Genomic DNA, 14,117 nt, shown 5'->3' with positions numbered 1-14,117 from the left:
GAGAGGAGGGGCGCGAGAGGAGAGGAGAGGGGGGGCGCGAGAGGAGAGGAGAGGGGGGCGCGAGAGGAGAGGAGAGGGGGGGCGCGAGAGGAGAGGAGAGGAGGGGCGCGAGAGGAGAGGAGAGGAGGGGCGCGAGAGGAGAGGAGAGAGGGGGCGCGAGAGGAGAGGAGAGAGGGGGCGCGAGAGGAGAGGAGAGGAGGGGCGCGAGAGGAGAGGAGAGGAGAGAGGGCGCGAGAGGAGAGGGGGAGGGGCGCGCGAGAGGAGAGGGGAGGGGCGCGCGAGAGGAGAGGGGAGGGTGCGCGCGAGAGGAGAGGGGAGGGGGGCGCGAGAGGAGAGGGGACGAGGGGGCGCGAGAGGAGAGCGGAGAGGGGCGCGAGAGGAGAGCGGAGAGGGGGCGCGAGAGGAGAGCGGAGAGGGGGCGCGAGAGGAGAGCGGAGAGGGGGGCGCGAGAGGAGAGGGGAGAGGGGGCGCGAGAGGAGAGGGGAGAGGGGGCGCGAGAGGAGAGGAGAGAGGGGGCGCGAGAGGAGAGGAGAGAGGGGGCGCGAGAGAGAGGAGAGAGGGGGCGCGAGAGGAGAGGAGAGAGGGGGCGCGAGAGGAGAGGAGAGAGGGGGCGCGAGAGGAGAGGAGAGAGGGGGCGCGAGAGGAGAGGAGAGAGGGGGCGCGAGAGGAGAGGAGAGAGGGGGCGCGAGAGGAGAGGAGAGAGGGGGCGCGAGAGGAGAGGAGAGAGGGGGCGCGAGAGGAGAGGAGAGAGGGGGCGCGAGAGGAGAGGAGAGAGGGGGCGCGAGAGGAGAGGAGAGAGGGGGCGCGAGAGGAGAGGAGAGGGGGGCGCGAGGAGAGAGAGGGGGGGCGCGAGAGGAGAGGAGAGGAGGGGCGCGAGAGGAGAGGAGAGGAGGGGGCGCGAGAGGAGAGGAGAGGAGGGGCGCGAGAGGAGAGGAGAGAGGGGGCGCGAGAGGAGAGGAGAGAGGGGGCGCGAGAGGAGAGGAGAGAGGGGGCGCGAGAGGAGAGGAGAGAGGGGGCGCGAGAGGAGAGGAGAGAGGGGGCGCGAGAGGAGAGGAGAGAGGGGGCGCGAGAGGAGAGGAGAGGAGGGGGCGCGAGAGGAGAGGAGAGGAGAGAGGGGCGCGAGAGGACTGCAAGAGGGGCATGAGGATGGGAGAGGGGAGGGAATGGGGAAGAGAATCTGGCAGATTTAACGCTAAATATAATGTCCATCTGAGATATGGCAGACTGATGAATCACCCTGCCTGTAAAACACCGGGATGACCGTTTATAGCTGGGCTGAGATTTGAACCCAGGCTAGACAGCTTAAAGCGAGTGTGTGTACCTCTCAGCCATCCTGCCATGGTGTGGGGAGTCATTACTTTGTACCCACTGAAAACATTCTTCAATTTTCTTGTACTCGACGTTCACTTGACCCATTGCTTTACTCATTCTAATATCCATAATTGTTTTTGACTCCCTAACTCCAGGGATTTCCCCACGGAGAACCGAGCCGCCATTGCTATGCCCACTGCCCACGCCACGGGAGCCTTTGCCCCCCCCCCCCCCCCCCGATGAATTTTGGTCTTCATATACAGTGTATATGGGTTCCTCTTTAAATATAGTTTTATTTTGCCTTATGGTCATTAGTAAGCATGCTGATGCCAGATGTAGAAATGTGCACCAGACCAGCAAACCTGGTGTTCCAGTGAACATACAAATTGCCAAAAGTTAAAATTGGGAGATTTATTATTTCCCCTAGCTTGTCAAATGGAACTTCGCTTAGTATGTGAAATATTAGTGTTGTGCAAAGAAAAACGGTACCAGGCCATGACAAGTGCCATATTTTGTTATAGTGTTGGTTTGACTTTAGTTTTCCTTCAACATTTGCTTTGGTCTGAAAAAGTTCCTTTATGTTTTTAGTGCAATGTCAGGAAGGCTTCCTCTAAATAGTTTATTTTGTCGATCGTAATATGAAAGCCGCCTCTTTGTGCGAAAATCACTTCTCTCCTGTAATCCCAGGTTGCCGGGTTACAGATGAAATTTTACATCTTGTGCCCAACATAGACACGTTCCGCCATACCCTTTGTGCCGTGAAGCTGTGGGCAAAACGTGAGTATCGAGTCCGATTATGTAAAAAAATGATTTGCATTGAAAGACATTTTTGCCACATACATTTTTCTTCCTTGTTGATCTTGTTTTTTGCAATAAGGGCTGATTGATTTGTTCACCAAGTTTCATCCGATGTGTACGTTTTTGGGGTTGGTTTAAATTTGACAGGAGTGAGGCTCATGTAAGAGCAAGGTGTAGAACTGGCAGTGGGACAATTTTCAAGGAAATGAAAAGAGGAGAGGGAGGAGAGGGAGGAGGAGAGGAAAAAATGAAACAAGCAAGTGAGATGGTTAGGTTGGGAAAGGTTATTGGAAGTAACAAAGATCATTGGGGATGACCAGACATGCCGGTGCCCAGCTTGCTTTAAGACCTGTAGGAAAGAGTGAGACAGAATGGCCTCTAGAAGGTGATTCAATAGATTGGATAAGTGAGGAATAATAGAGTTGAGGTGTGCGGTCAGCCGGGATTTTGGTAATTTAATCAGGAGGGGTTGCTGGAATGACGTATGCATCCCGGTGTAGATCGGTAGAGTCAGAATGGAGAGACCAGAGGGAGCAATATGAGAAAATAGATGGTAGAAAACAGAGACCACTGACCTACCTGTGATGTGAGAGCAACGGGCCTTGTGTTTCGACCTCATCATGTGCGATTCCAATAATGTTGGGAGCTTTAGATTCCACATAATCAGGAGAGACAGTTATGAAGCTGGGGCGCCAGCCATAGCGGAGAGCGATACTCAATTGAGCTATGGACAAAATCCTTGTTTGACCAAGTAAATCTGATGGTCCAAGGAAAGATTTGGATCGACTGACGATGCCCAGTCTGTGGCTGGCTTTGTAAGTCAGTTTTGCGATGTTTCTAGTCCAGTAAAGGTCATGGCTGATGGTAAGGCCTAGACGTTGAAGAGACTGAACCTCTTCCAGGGAATGACGAAGGAATTACTTTGGACGCAGGGTTTCTATGATATTTCTGCAGAGTTCATTGATCCTACAATAATTGCGAAAATGCAGCCAAAGCATCAAGTCGGTGTTCAAATATTGAAGTAAGACTTCCTTCCATCCCCACCTTTGAGTCCTGAACTTCCACTGTCTAATTTTCACCTTTTAGGCCCATGTAGTGCTAAGCACCAAGGACCACGTCTGACCAAATATCCATCGGTCGATGGCAACACGTTAAGTTTGTCAGGAATTGTGTTGAAAAATGATTGCAACTAATATAATGTACTAGCCGAAAGCACCCGGAGTTGCCCAGGTTATTTTTGAATGAATTTAATACTATAATTCAGCTTTTACTCGTGGCTGTAGAAGATTGACTACTATAATTCAGCTCACCTTTTAATTGTGAAATGGGCCCAGCCCGGCCGATGCGGCCTCGACCGGCCTCGCCACCTAGCCTATAACCTTCCCGGGGCCCGTCCCGACATTTTTAGTTCTTTTTGAATGAATTTACTACTATAATTCAGCTTTTACTCATGGCCGTAGAAGATTGACTACTATAATTCAGCTTTTACTCATGGCCGTAGAAGATTGACTACTATAATTCAGCTCGGCTTTTAATTGCGAAATGGGCCCAGCCCGGCCAATGCGGCCTTGACCGGCCTCACCACCTAGCCTATAACCTTCCCGTGGCCCGTCCCGACATTTTTTGTTTCAGAGGTTTCCTCCTATCTTTCACCGTTCAGGAGATTAGCGCGTGCAGACAAACAAACAAACAAACAAAAACTTTATTTTATATATATAATAGAAGAAGATAGATAATCATGACATGAGGATGATAAATTCTGATTGTTAACATAAAATGGTTTTCCTTGTGTGTTTCGCATTAAATCTCAAAATTCCTGTGATTGGTCAAGTTTTCCAGGGGTGATGAGTGCAGCATTACGGTGTGTACATCGTGTTTTTTTGGGGGTTTTTTTTTTGTTTTTTTGTATACAAGATCGAGGCTCGTGAAAGAGCTAACATTAATCACACAGAAAGACAAACCGACACATAAAACATATAACATCGGGAGCGGTAGACAAGATAGGGAGAGAGGGGGAAGGACACAAACACAACATTTGAGAGCAGGGACCGAGAGACATCGAGAGATCTGTGGGAGGGAGAGGGCTTTGGAGGGGGGAGGCATGGGAAGGGGGGGTGGGAGAGGAATAAAACATATGGACACTGCCAGGACTTCCAGGAAAGAAGTTGGAATTTCAAACAAGGTGGATCTGGGGTGAATTAGCGGGGGTAGAAAAGATCAAGGTTTTGGATGGGGGAAGATGAGAGATGGTGGTGAACAGCTGTTTTAAAGACCTGGAGGGAGGAGTGGGATTGAAGGGAGTGTGGGAGTTTGTTCCAGAGGTGGGAGAAAAGAAGAATGAAAGAGTGAAGGTGAGCAGAGAGCCGAGATTTCGGCAGTTTAACCATCAGAGGGTTGCTGGCAGATCTTGTACGACCTGTAGGAATATTTGGGGGACAGCACAGAGAGCTGGGGGAGCAAGGCCGGAGAGGAGTCGGTAGAAGACAGAAAGACCACCTAACTGCCTGTGGTGAGTGAGTGAAAGGCCCTCAGAGATAGCTTCATCGCAGGAGATTCCAATGATTCTGAAAGCTTTGGTTTCAACAGCGTGAAGCCGAGGTAGGTGTGAGGCAGGAGCACCGGCCCATAGGGGAGAACAGTATTCCATTGAGCTGCGGATGAAAGCCTTGTATGTGGTGAGGAGCTCAGGTGTGCCAAGGAAGGACTTCGCATGACGGAGGATGCCCAGTCGGCGACTGGCTTTGGAGGCCAGCTTGGAAATGTGGTTTTCCCAAGAAAGATCATGGCAGATAGTGAGACCCAAAAGCTTGAGCGACAACTTATTGGAGAGGATTGTTGAGAAAGTAGATGGGAGGGTTGTCCAGTCGATCTTTTCGGAGAGACATAGTAAGAGTGTGAGATTTGTCAGGATTGAAAGACATGTTCCACTTGTTTGACCAGTCTGTGATTTTGTCCAGGTCTTCAGAAAGTGAGGAGGCTGCAGACTGCCGATCTGAGGGAAGAGGAATGGAGTGGCAGAGAGTGGAGTCATCAGCAAAGAGATAGAGGATTTTCCAGAGAGTCGGAGAGATCATTGATGAAGACCAGAAAAAGCACAGGGCCCAGAACACTGCCTTGGGGAACTCCAGCCTGAACAGGAAGGGGAGATGAGAGAAATCCATTCATGGCCACACGTTGACTACGACCAGAGAGGAAGTCTGCAAGCCATGCATGGAGATTTCCATGGATACCATAGGAGGAGAGTTTGGTGAGCAGAGCTGGGTGCCAGACTGTATCGAAGGCACGTGATATGTCAAGGGAGACAGCTCTGATTTCCTGTTTGGCATTGAGGACCTCAATCCATTGTTGAGACAGCAGAAGCAGCATGTCCAGAGTAGAGTGACCTGGTCTGAAACCAAATTGATGATCAGAGATCAAGCCATTGGAGAAGAGGAAAGATTTCATATCTGAAGCAATGATGGATTCCATGACTTTGCTGATAATAATTGGGAGCAGGCTGATTGGTCTGTAGTTGCAAGGATCTGTTTTTGCATCTTTTTGTGTAATGCGGTAATGTTTGCTGATTTCCAGGATGCTGGAAGATGACCTTGAGCAAAAGAGAGGATGAAAAGAACAGAGAGAGGGTGAGATAGAGCGGGAGAGCAGGATTTTAGGACCCGTGGGCTGATGTCGTCTGGTCCAGTTGCAGAATCAGAGTCGAGATTTGACAAAAACTCCTCCACCTTGTCAGGAGAGAAGGACACAGAGTCCAGGAGCAGTTGGGTTCGACTGGGAAAGGTGGGAACAGAGAGAGATGGGTTTGGGACACAAGATTTTGAGGCAAACACAGAGTTGAGGCATTCGGCTTTGTCACGTGCGATGTCAACTGTGTAGCCATTTGAGGTAAGGGAGGGGATGGAGGGGGAACAAACACCAGAAACGGATTTGACCAGACGCCACCAGGATTTGGAGGAAGGAGACAGGTTTGAGAGTTCATTCTTGAGTGTGGAGAGATAGTGCTTCCTGGAACTCCGGAGGGCAGACACACACCTGTTCCGAGCTTGGTGAAAGGAACTGAGATTGCCTTTACCTGTGGATTTGGAATGTTTGTTCAATTTGAGAGATTCCTGGATGTTTTGCGCTCGGCTGTGTTGCCTCCGCATTAATTGGGCGATTCCAAAAAAGTAGAGTAAAAACTGGCATCTGCATGAGTTTGCCGATGATGTAAGCGTGAACACCGTACAATGCAGATTTGAATCACATTCTGTCCATCTTGGGGGAGTGAGTTTACTGAACGCTTGATTAGCTTCATTTGGTGATCACATCACACCCTACAAAGTGTACATGCGCACGAGTGAATCGTAAAGGAACTCGGATGAAGTCGTGAGAAAGTGTCTCACTCGGACCTGGTCAATTAAGATCCATCCTCGATTTTGGACCAAAATTGGAGGTGGATGAAGATGTGTGGAGAGCTTCTGGAGCTGAAACATGTTAGTGCTGCTGTTTTGAACTTCCTTGCCAGACGTGACCTTACCGCGAGGCTACTCCGGTTGTGGCTTGTTTCAAGGTGTGACCTTGATACAGGTGGTGCTGAGATCCGTACCCGAGTTCATGCTTGAGCCATATGCTCGGAACCATGCTGGAGCCACATGTTACAGATAGCCACATGTTAACCTTTGCTTGAAGTTGTGATCCAGCCATGACGAGCATAATGATACTGGGTGCAACAATGGCGACAAAGGTCAAAGGTCAGTGGTCATGTCAAGTGTTGCGGATTCGTCACTACCGTTGTGGTGGTTTGCATCCACTGTAAATATTTCTGATTCCATATACTATTATTGCTTTCAAAAGGTTTATTGTCCATGAGATGTTTTCAAAAGGTAAAAAAGTTAATGTTAAAAGAAACAGGAAACCGGATCGGGAACCGGAGGACGAAAAAAAAAAAGGGCGGAGCAAGACAAGAAGGAGCCGAGCTATTTACGGTCTGGAGTGAATGTTGGCGAACAACAGTCACTAGCGAACTTTCGGGTTTCCCAGGGAAGGGATTCCTACGAGTGGTTAGCGCTGTGACAGATTAACCTGCATGTCAGGTTTTGCGATCGATTCAGGAGAGAATCATTGTCGTACCATTGCGCCACGAGACCAGGCTGTCGGCCATTTTGACTCGCGCAGGACTTGTGCTTCGCTCGTGGTTTGGTCTCTTTTCGACTATTGTCACCGCATGGCGCATTCAGACGTCGATCTGGGGCGTGTGTGTGACGTGGCTTTTTGAAAGTTACTTCGTCCATACCCGAGGGTGTGATCTCAGTCGCCTGTAGGGCACCTTTGTATTTTCCCAGTCGCCTTGAGGGCGCCTTTGTGCAGCTTCGGCGGTGTGACTACTTGCCATCCGCACGGGATTCTGGTCTCGATTGGACCTCGTTCTGGCGATCGCTGGAGCGAATCGACTTCGTCTTGAAGCCGGACATAAGAGACATTGGGGAATGTTCTTGTTTCACTCACTTGGAGCACAGTGAGTTTTCTATCTATAATTCCACTAATCTCTGTGTGTGTGTTTGTATGTTTGTATGCGACCGCTGTTTCTCGACAACTACCGGTCCGATATACTTGAAACTTGCCAGGTATATTGCTGGGGACCCGAGGATGTGCCTTTTCAAGGTTTGAAATTAATCGGACAAGTAGTTACCGAGCTATGGCGATTTAGCCGTTCGCCGTTCGCTTTGGCGTTGCGAATGGACCAAACCATTTCATGTAAATAGAGGGGGGGGGGGGGGTTCTGTGGTCGTTGCGAATGGACCAAACCATTTCATGTAAATAGAGGGGGGGATTGTCACCGTACTCGCAAGCCGTTCGCCGTTCGCTTTGGCGTTGCGAATGGACCAAACCATTTCATGGACCAAACCATTTCATGTAAATAGAGGGGGGGGGGGATTGTCACCGTACTCGCACCCACGTACCCACGTACGGGCATTGCACCCACGTACGGGCATGCCCTAGTATATTACAAAACTGATAGTACCATCATAGGACATATTGATTGTACTTTTGAACACTATTGTTGTTGTACTGTTATTCTTGTGTGACCTTAATACAATATTTGTTTGTGAGTAACAATTGGGGTGGCTTCTCCGTTGATCTTTGACACACAGAATAACACATTTTTCTGCCGTGACTCCTCTCGTGGCTCGGAGGTACACCGTGACCAGGGCGTCGGGGAGGAGCACGTAACAGAAATTGGGGGCTCGTCCAATTGGCTCGGGGGCTCGAAATTGGGATCCTCGTCCGGGATTAAATTCCCTGATGACATTCGTCCAGGATAGAATTCCCTAACATTCCCAAAATTCCCAAATTTGGAATTTTTTTCTAACATTCCCAAATTTTTCAAAAAAAATGGAAACAATTGTGTGAAGGTTAACAGGTGTTAACTGATAGTCACCGTGGTGTTTGATGCAGAACAGTTTGCGGCATCCCCTAATGAGGCACAGTTCCAAGCGTTAAAAAAATCGGAACTCTTGATATTGGCCAGACATTTTAACTTGGAGGTCTGAGTTAATATGAAGAAAGCAGAGATGCAGACATTGGTGGTAGAATCTCTGGTGGGACAAGGAACATGGACAGAGGTAGCCTTGGATTGGTTACCCGAGGAAAAATAAAATGTGGAGCTCCGGAAAATGGAGATGCAAATGCAGAGCCAGGAAAGGGTAAAAGCAGAGGAAAGGAAAGCAGAGGAGAGAAGAGCAGAGGAAAGGAGAGCTGAAGAAGAAAGAAGAGCAGAGGAAAGGAGAGCTGAAAGGGAGTTAAAGGAACGGGACATGGATTATCAGAGGGAACTTAAACACAAGGAGCTGGAATTAATGGGAGAACGGGGAGAGGTAGCATCGATGCCGGCTGGTTCGACAACTAGTCAGAACACCTGGGATGTTGGTAGACATGTGAGGCTGGTTCCACCCTTCAATGAAAAGGAGGTAGCCAAGTTATTTTTACACTTTGAGAAAGTGGCTCAAATGCTAAAATGGCCTATGGGGTCCTGGACTATGTTAGTGCAAAGTGTTCTGGTGGGTAAAGCTCAAGATATATTTTCGGCTTCACCGATTGACAAATGTACAGATTATGAGGAAGTGAAGAAAGCCATTCTTAAAGCCTATGAATTGGTCCCTGAAGCCTACTGGCAAAAATTCCTGAATGCCAGGAAGAGGGAGAGTGAGTGAGACCCATGTGGAGTTTGCCAGAATGAAGGAAACCATGTTTGATCGGTGGTGTGATTCGAAGGGGATTGGGAAAGACTTCAACCTGTTGCGACAATTGATCTTGGTGGAGGAATTCAAACAGTGTGTCCATGCGGACATTAAAGTACATCTGGATGAAAGGAAAGTACCAGAGTTGTATGAGGCAGCAACTGTGGCAGATGACTATGCCTTGACACACAGGATTGGGTTCCACAAACCTAACTTCCCGCCTAGAGTTCGCCAGGGGAGTTATGGTACATCCGGTGCGGAGAACGAATATTCATGGGGGCAGCCTATAGATGACTATGAGGACAACTCTGATACCGCCACTTTTAGGGATCAGAAGACTACCGTTCCAAGACAGACATCTTCCGGGGGGCTCGAGGCAGACCACGAGTTTTCCCGCCGGGCCTACTTGCGCTTTTTGCAAGAAACCTGGACATTTGATGTCCCAATGTTATGCCCTGGAAAGGAAAAATCAGGAGCGGAGTCAGATTAGTACAACTCCGAATGCATTGGCAAATGCGAGAAATCGTCCTTGGAGGACAGTGCCTTGTGAAGGTTCCCATGCCAAAGTTACGGCAGCACAGAACGACCTTGTTCAAGAGGGTTACAACCCTTTTATTTCAGAGGGGTTTGTGTCACTGGATGGAGACTTGACTAACCAGAGACCTGTTATGGTATTGTGGGACACAGGAGCACATCAATCTTTAATGCTGGAAGGCATTTTGCCATTGTCAGAGAAGATGGCAACTGGTGTGAGTGTTCTTTTGCAGGGGGTTGGTGGCTGTGTTAAAGCTCCACTTCATGTCATCCATTTAAAGTCTGATTTGGTGTCAGGACCGGTCACCATAGGGTTACAAGCCACTCTACCTGTAGAGGGAATATCTTTTGTTATCGGGAATGATTTGGCCGATGGTCAAGTTTCTGGTAACCCGTTGTTTGTTGAAAAGCCTAGTATGGAAAATAACACTGCACAGTTAGAGCAGGAGATTCCGGGTATCTTTCCATCCTGTACCGCGACTCGTGCTATGGGTAGGAAGCGCTCTGAAGAGAAGAGGAAGGTACTGACGTCACGCTTTGCACAGACACTTCCTGTCAAGTACCCTGAAACTAAGTGTCAGCACACACAAGTCAGGGATGGAGGCAATGTTGGCAAGCTCTTTGTAGGTGGACTGAACTTCAACACAAGTGAAGATGTTCTGGACTCTGTCTTTGGCAAATATGGACCACTCTTGGAAGTGCTGCTGATAAAAGACAGGGAGACGCAAAAGTCAAGAGGGTTTGGCTTTGTCACGTTTGAAAACACGAAGGCCGCCAAAGATGCAGAAAAGGATTTGAATGGCAAGTATTTGGATGGTCGGACCTTAATAGTAGAGAAGGCAGGCCATGGGCGTCGAGGGGGCTACAGAGGAAAACGTGGAGGTAGTTTCAGGGGTGGCTATGGCTCCCGGGGTGGAAGTAGTAGTGTTGGTGGTGGCCGCAGTCGAGATTACTACGGAGGCTCCCAGAGTTACGGCAGCTCCCGAAGGGGTGATTATCAGGGTCGTGGCCGAGAAGGAGACCGCTATTCACGTGACTACAGCGACAAGCGCTCCAACCGTGATTATTATGAAAGTTAGGAAGAGTTTGAAGCACTGAATGCTGCGGAGCAGCCGAGCCAAGATTCCTACACGGATTAACCGTGAACTCCACGTTCCTAAAGGCGTCCATGTAGTGAATACTTCCAGGCCTCTCCACCCAACCACCATGAAACCTGGCTCTCAGCTCGGCCTCCCTAAAAAGTGCTGTAGCTTTGCTTGACTTTGGATTTTTGATCACAACCCCTTAACCTTCATTCAAAAAATGAAAAAAAAAATCAGAGGTTGAGGAGATGGAGTTTGGCTTTGCAGGAGTTCGGCTTGGAGATTGAGCATGTAAAGGGCAGGGAGAATGTCGTTGCTGATGCTTTGTCCGGAGTGAACTAACTTTGGAAATCTCTGTGGGTTGTTTGAAGTTTTGTTGCTTTATTTTTGGGAAATATTGATTATCGTGGCTCACGGGAATTGATGATTTGGGTGTGAGTTTACTCTTGTTTGTTGGGAGAGTTTTGCCTACAAAGAAAGTTTTCACTATGTTCAAACTTTCTTTCTTGAGGGGGGGGAGTGTTACGGATTCGTCACTTCCATTGTGGTGGTTTGCATCCACTGTAAATATTTCTGATTCCATATACTATTATTGCTTTCAAAAGGTTTATTGTCCATGAGCTGTTTTCAAAAGGTAAAAAAGTTAGTTAAAAGAAACAGGAAACCGGATCGGGAACCGGAGGACGAAAAAAAAAAAGGGCGGAGCAAGAGAGTCGGACAAGAAGGAGCCGAGCTATTTACGGTCTGGAGCGAACGTTGGCAAACAACAGTCACTAGCGAACTTTCGGGTTTCCCAGGGAAGGGATTCCTACGACAGAGTGGTTAGCGCTGTGACAGATTAACCTGCTTGTCAGGTTTTGCGATCGATTCAGGAGAGAATCATTGTCGTACCATTGCGCCACGAGACCGGGCCGTCGGCCATTTTGACTCGCGCAGGACTTGTGCTTAGCTCGCGGTTTCATCTCTTTTCGACTATTGTCACCGCATTCAGACGTCGATCTGGGGCGTGTGTGTGACGTGACTTTTTGAAGGTTACTTCGTCCATACCCGAGGGTGTGATCTCTCAGTCGCCTGAAGGGCGCCTTTGGATTTCCCAGTCGCCTTGAGGGCGCCTTTGTACAGCTTCGGCGGTGTGACTACTTGCCATCCGCACAGGATTCTGGTCTCGATTGGACCTCGTTCTGGCGATCGCTGGAGCGAATCAACTTCGTCTTGAAGCCGGGAATAAGAGACATTGGGGAATGTTCTTGTTTCACTCACTTGGAGCACAGTGAGTTATATATTACAAAACTGATAGTACCATCATCGGACATATTGATTGTACTTTTGAATACTATTGTTGTTGTACTGTTCTTCTTGTGTGATCTTAATACAATATTTGTTTGTGAGTAACAATTGGGGTGGCTTCTCCGTTGATCTTTGACACACGAAATAACACATTTTTCTGCTGTGACTCCTCTCGGGGCTCGGAGGTACACCGTGACCAGGGGGTCGGGGAGGAGCACGTAACACAAGTAAAACTGTGATACTTAAGAAGAGCTGAAAGGATTCAAATCAAACTTGGGACAAGTATGAAAAATGATGTAATCATGTGGGCTGAGGCATATCGGTCGATGCCACAAGGCGAGTGTCGTTCTAGTTGGTACTTGGGTTGTTCTGATTTCAGTTTGTACGGTTCATCACTCAGTCTGTGCTGTTTGTGTTTTTATAAAGCGGAGCTTGTGTTTGAAGACTGGCAAGGCTCATTCCTTCATCTGTTTGTACACGTTATCCTGCGTGAGCACGGAAGTGTAAAATTTTGCGATCTAGTCGCTTGGCCATTCTTGCGATCGTTGCAACAAATGGTCGTTGGATTGTCCATGCCTGTATCACCCCAACTTGAAGGATAATTTAAATGGAAATTGAATGACAACGTTCTTACACAATGGACTGGAGTTTTACAGGGAGATTACATAGCAGGACATGAGTGGATGCCGAATTTTGGGGAAAGGGATGTGATAGAGTCCCTCCCCTTCACTCACCACCTCCCTCCCCTTCACTCACCACCTCCCTCCCCTTCACTCACCACCTCCCTCCCCTTCACTCACCACCTCCCTCCCCTTCACTCACCACCTCCCTCCCCTTCACTCACCACCTCCCTCCCCTTCACTCACCACCTCCCTCCCCTTCACTCACCACCTCCCACCCCTTCACTCACCACCTCCCTCCCCCTCCATTTAATGCTCATCCATGCTCCTTCTTTATCTCACCTTTTCCCCACTCCTAATGTCTATTTCCCTACACTCCCCACTCCTCCTGCATTCCACTCATCCTACGTTCTATCATTGACCCTCCCGACCCCCTATAAATTTTAATTTTCTCCCTCAGCCCCCCACTCCTTATGCTGGCCCCTACCCCTCTTTTCTCCCATTTTCCCTTCTGTTTGAATACATATTGTGAGTGGCCTATTTTACTGCCTTGCAATGCTTTCATAAGTGTGTTTCATTTAAATTGGCACTTTGTGTTTAACAGCACTGATTGCTAATGAGTGTTTTGTCTCTCATCTGTGTAGGACATGGCCTGTACTCCAATGCCCTGGGGTTTCTAGGAGGAGTTTCTTGGGCAATGCTTGTGGCTCGAACCTGCCAGCTCTATCCAAATGCTCTCCCCTCTACCCTCGTGCACAAATTCTTCCTCATTTTCTCTCAATGGTCTGGATTCCCCTCTCCCCCCCCGCCCCCCCTCCACCCCTTTCTCCTGTAATGATAAACTTGATTTTGTTTGTTCATTACCGCTAATTACAATTTGTTAAAGCTTTGCTGTGGTCCTCTCCTGTTTTGTCTCCATCGAATTTTGCCACCCTGAGCAATCCTCACACTTGAATATTCTTCATATTGTTTAGGGATTGGCCCAAACCTGTGCTGCTAAAAAAACTGGAGGATGGAAAACTGAACCTTCCTGTTTGGGATCCTAGGGTAAGCAAATATTGGCCATACATAGATACCTCATCACATTCCCGTCAGTTTTTAGCGATCTGCTCTTCGAAGCATAATTTATAGTATATTTCCATTGCGGACTCAGGAGTGGCAGGATATTGAATTTGATTGGGCACTCTCATTTTTGCTGACTAATTTGGGTTTGATCCGTGACAAGATCAAACTCAACTCAAAGGTTCATTCCTTTCTGATGGTAGGGCACT

The 14,117-nt window shown here is 48.6% G+C and overlaps 1 protein-coding gene across 2 annotated transcripts in view; it reads left to right on the top strand.

Annotated features, from left to right (window-relative positions):
- The window catches only part of LOC137435496 (poly(A) polymerase beta), a 97,133-nt gene that overhangs the window by 42,448 nt on the left and 40,568 nt on the right, over positions 1–14,117 (top strand). For both annotated transcript variants that reach the window (XM_078784251.1, XM_078784252.1), the window contains 3 exons: positions 1,999–2,088; positions 13,491–13,629; positions 13,821–13,893. In XM_078784251.1, the coding sequence (XP_078640377.1) occupies positions 1,999–2,088; positions 13,491–13,629; positions 13,821–13,893 (302 nt within the window). The remainder of the gene's footprint in view (positions 1–1,998; positions 2,089–13,490; positions 13,630–13,820; positions 13,894–14,117) is intronic.

This window comes from Myxine glutinosa, chromosome 9 (genome assembly GCF_964187855.1).
Source record: "Myxine glutinosa chromosome 9, kmMyxGlut1.1, whole genome shotgun sequence".
NCBI classification, from domain to species: Eukaryota; Metazoa; Chordata; class Myxini; order Myxiniformes; family Myxinidae; genus Myxine; species Myxine glutinosa.
Note: the sequence above shows the minus strand (reverse complement) of the source record. Positions and strands in the feature narration are given on the sequence as shown.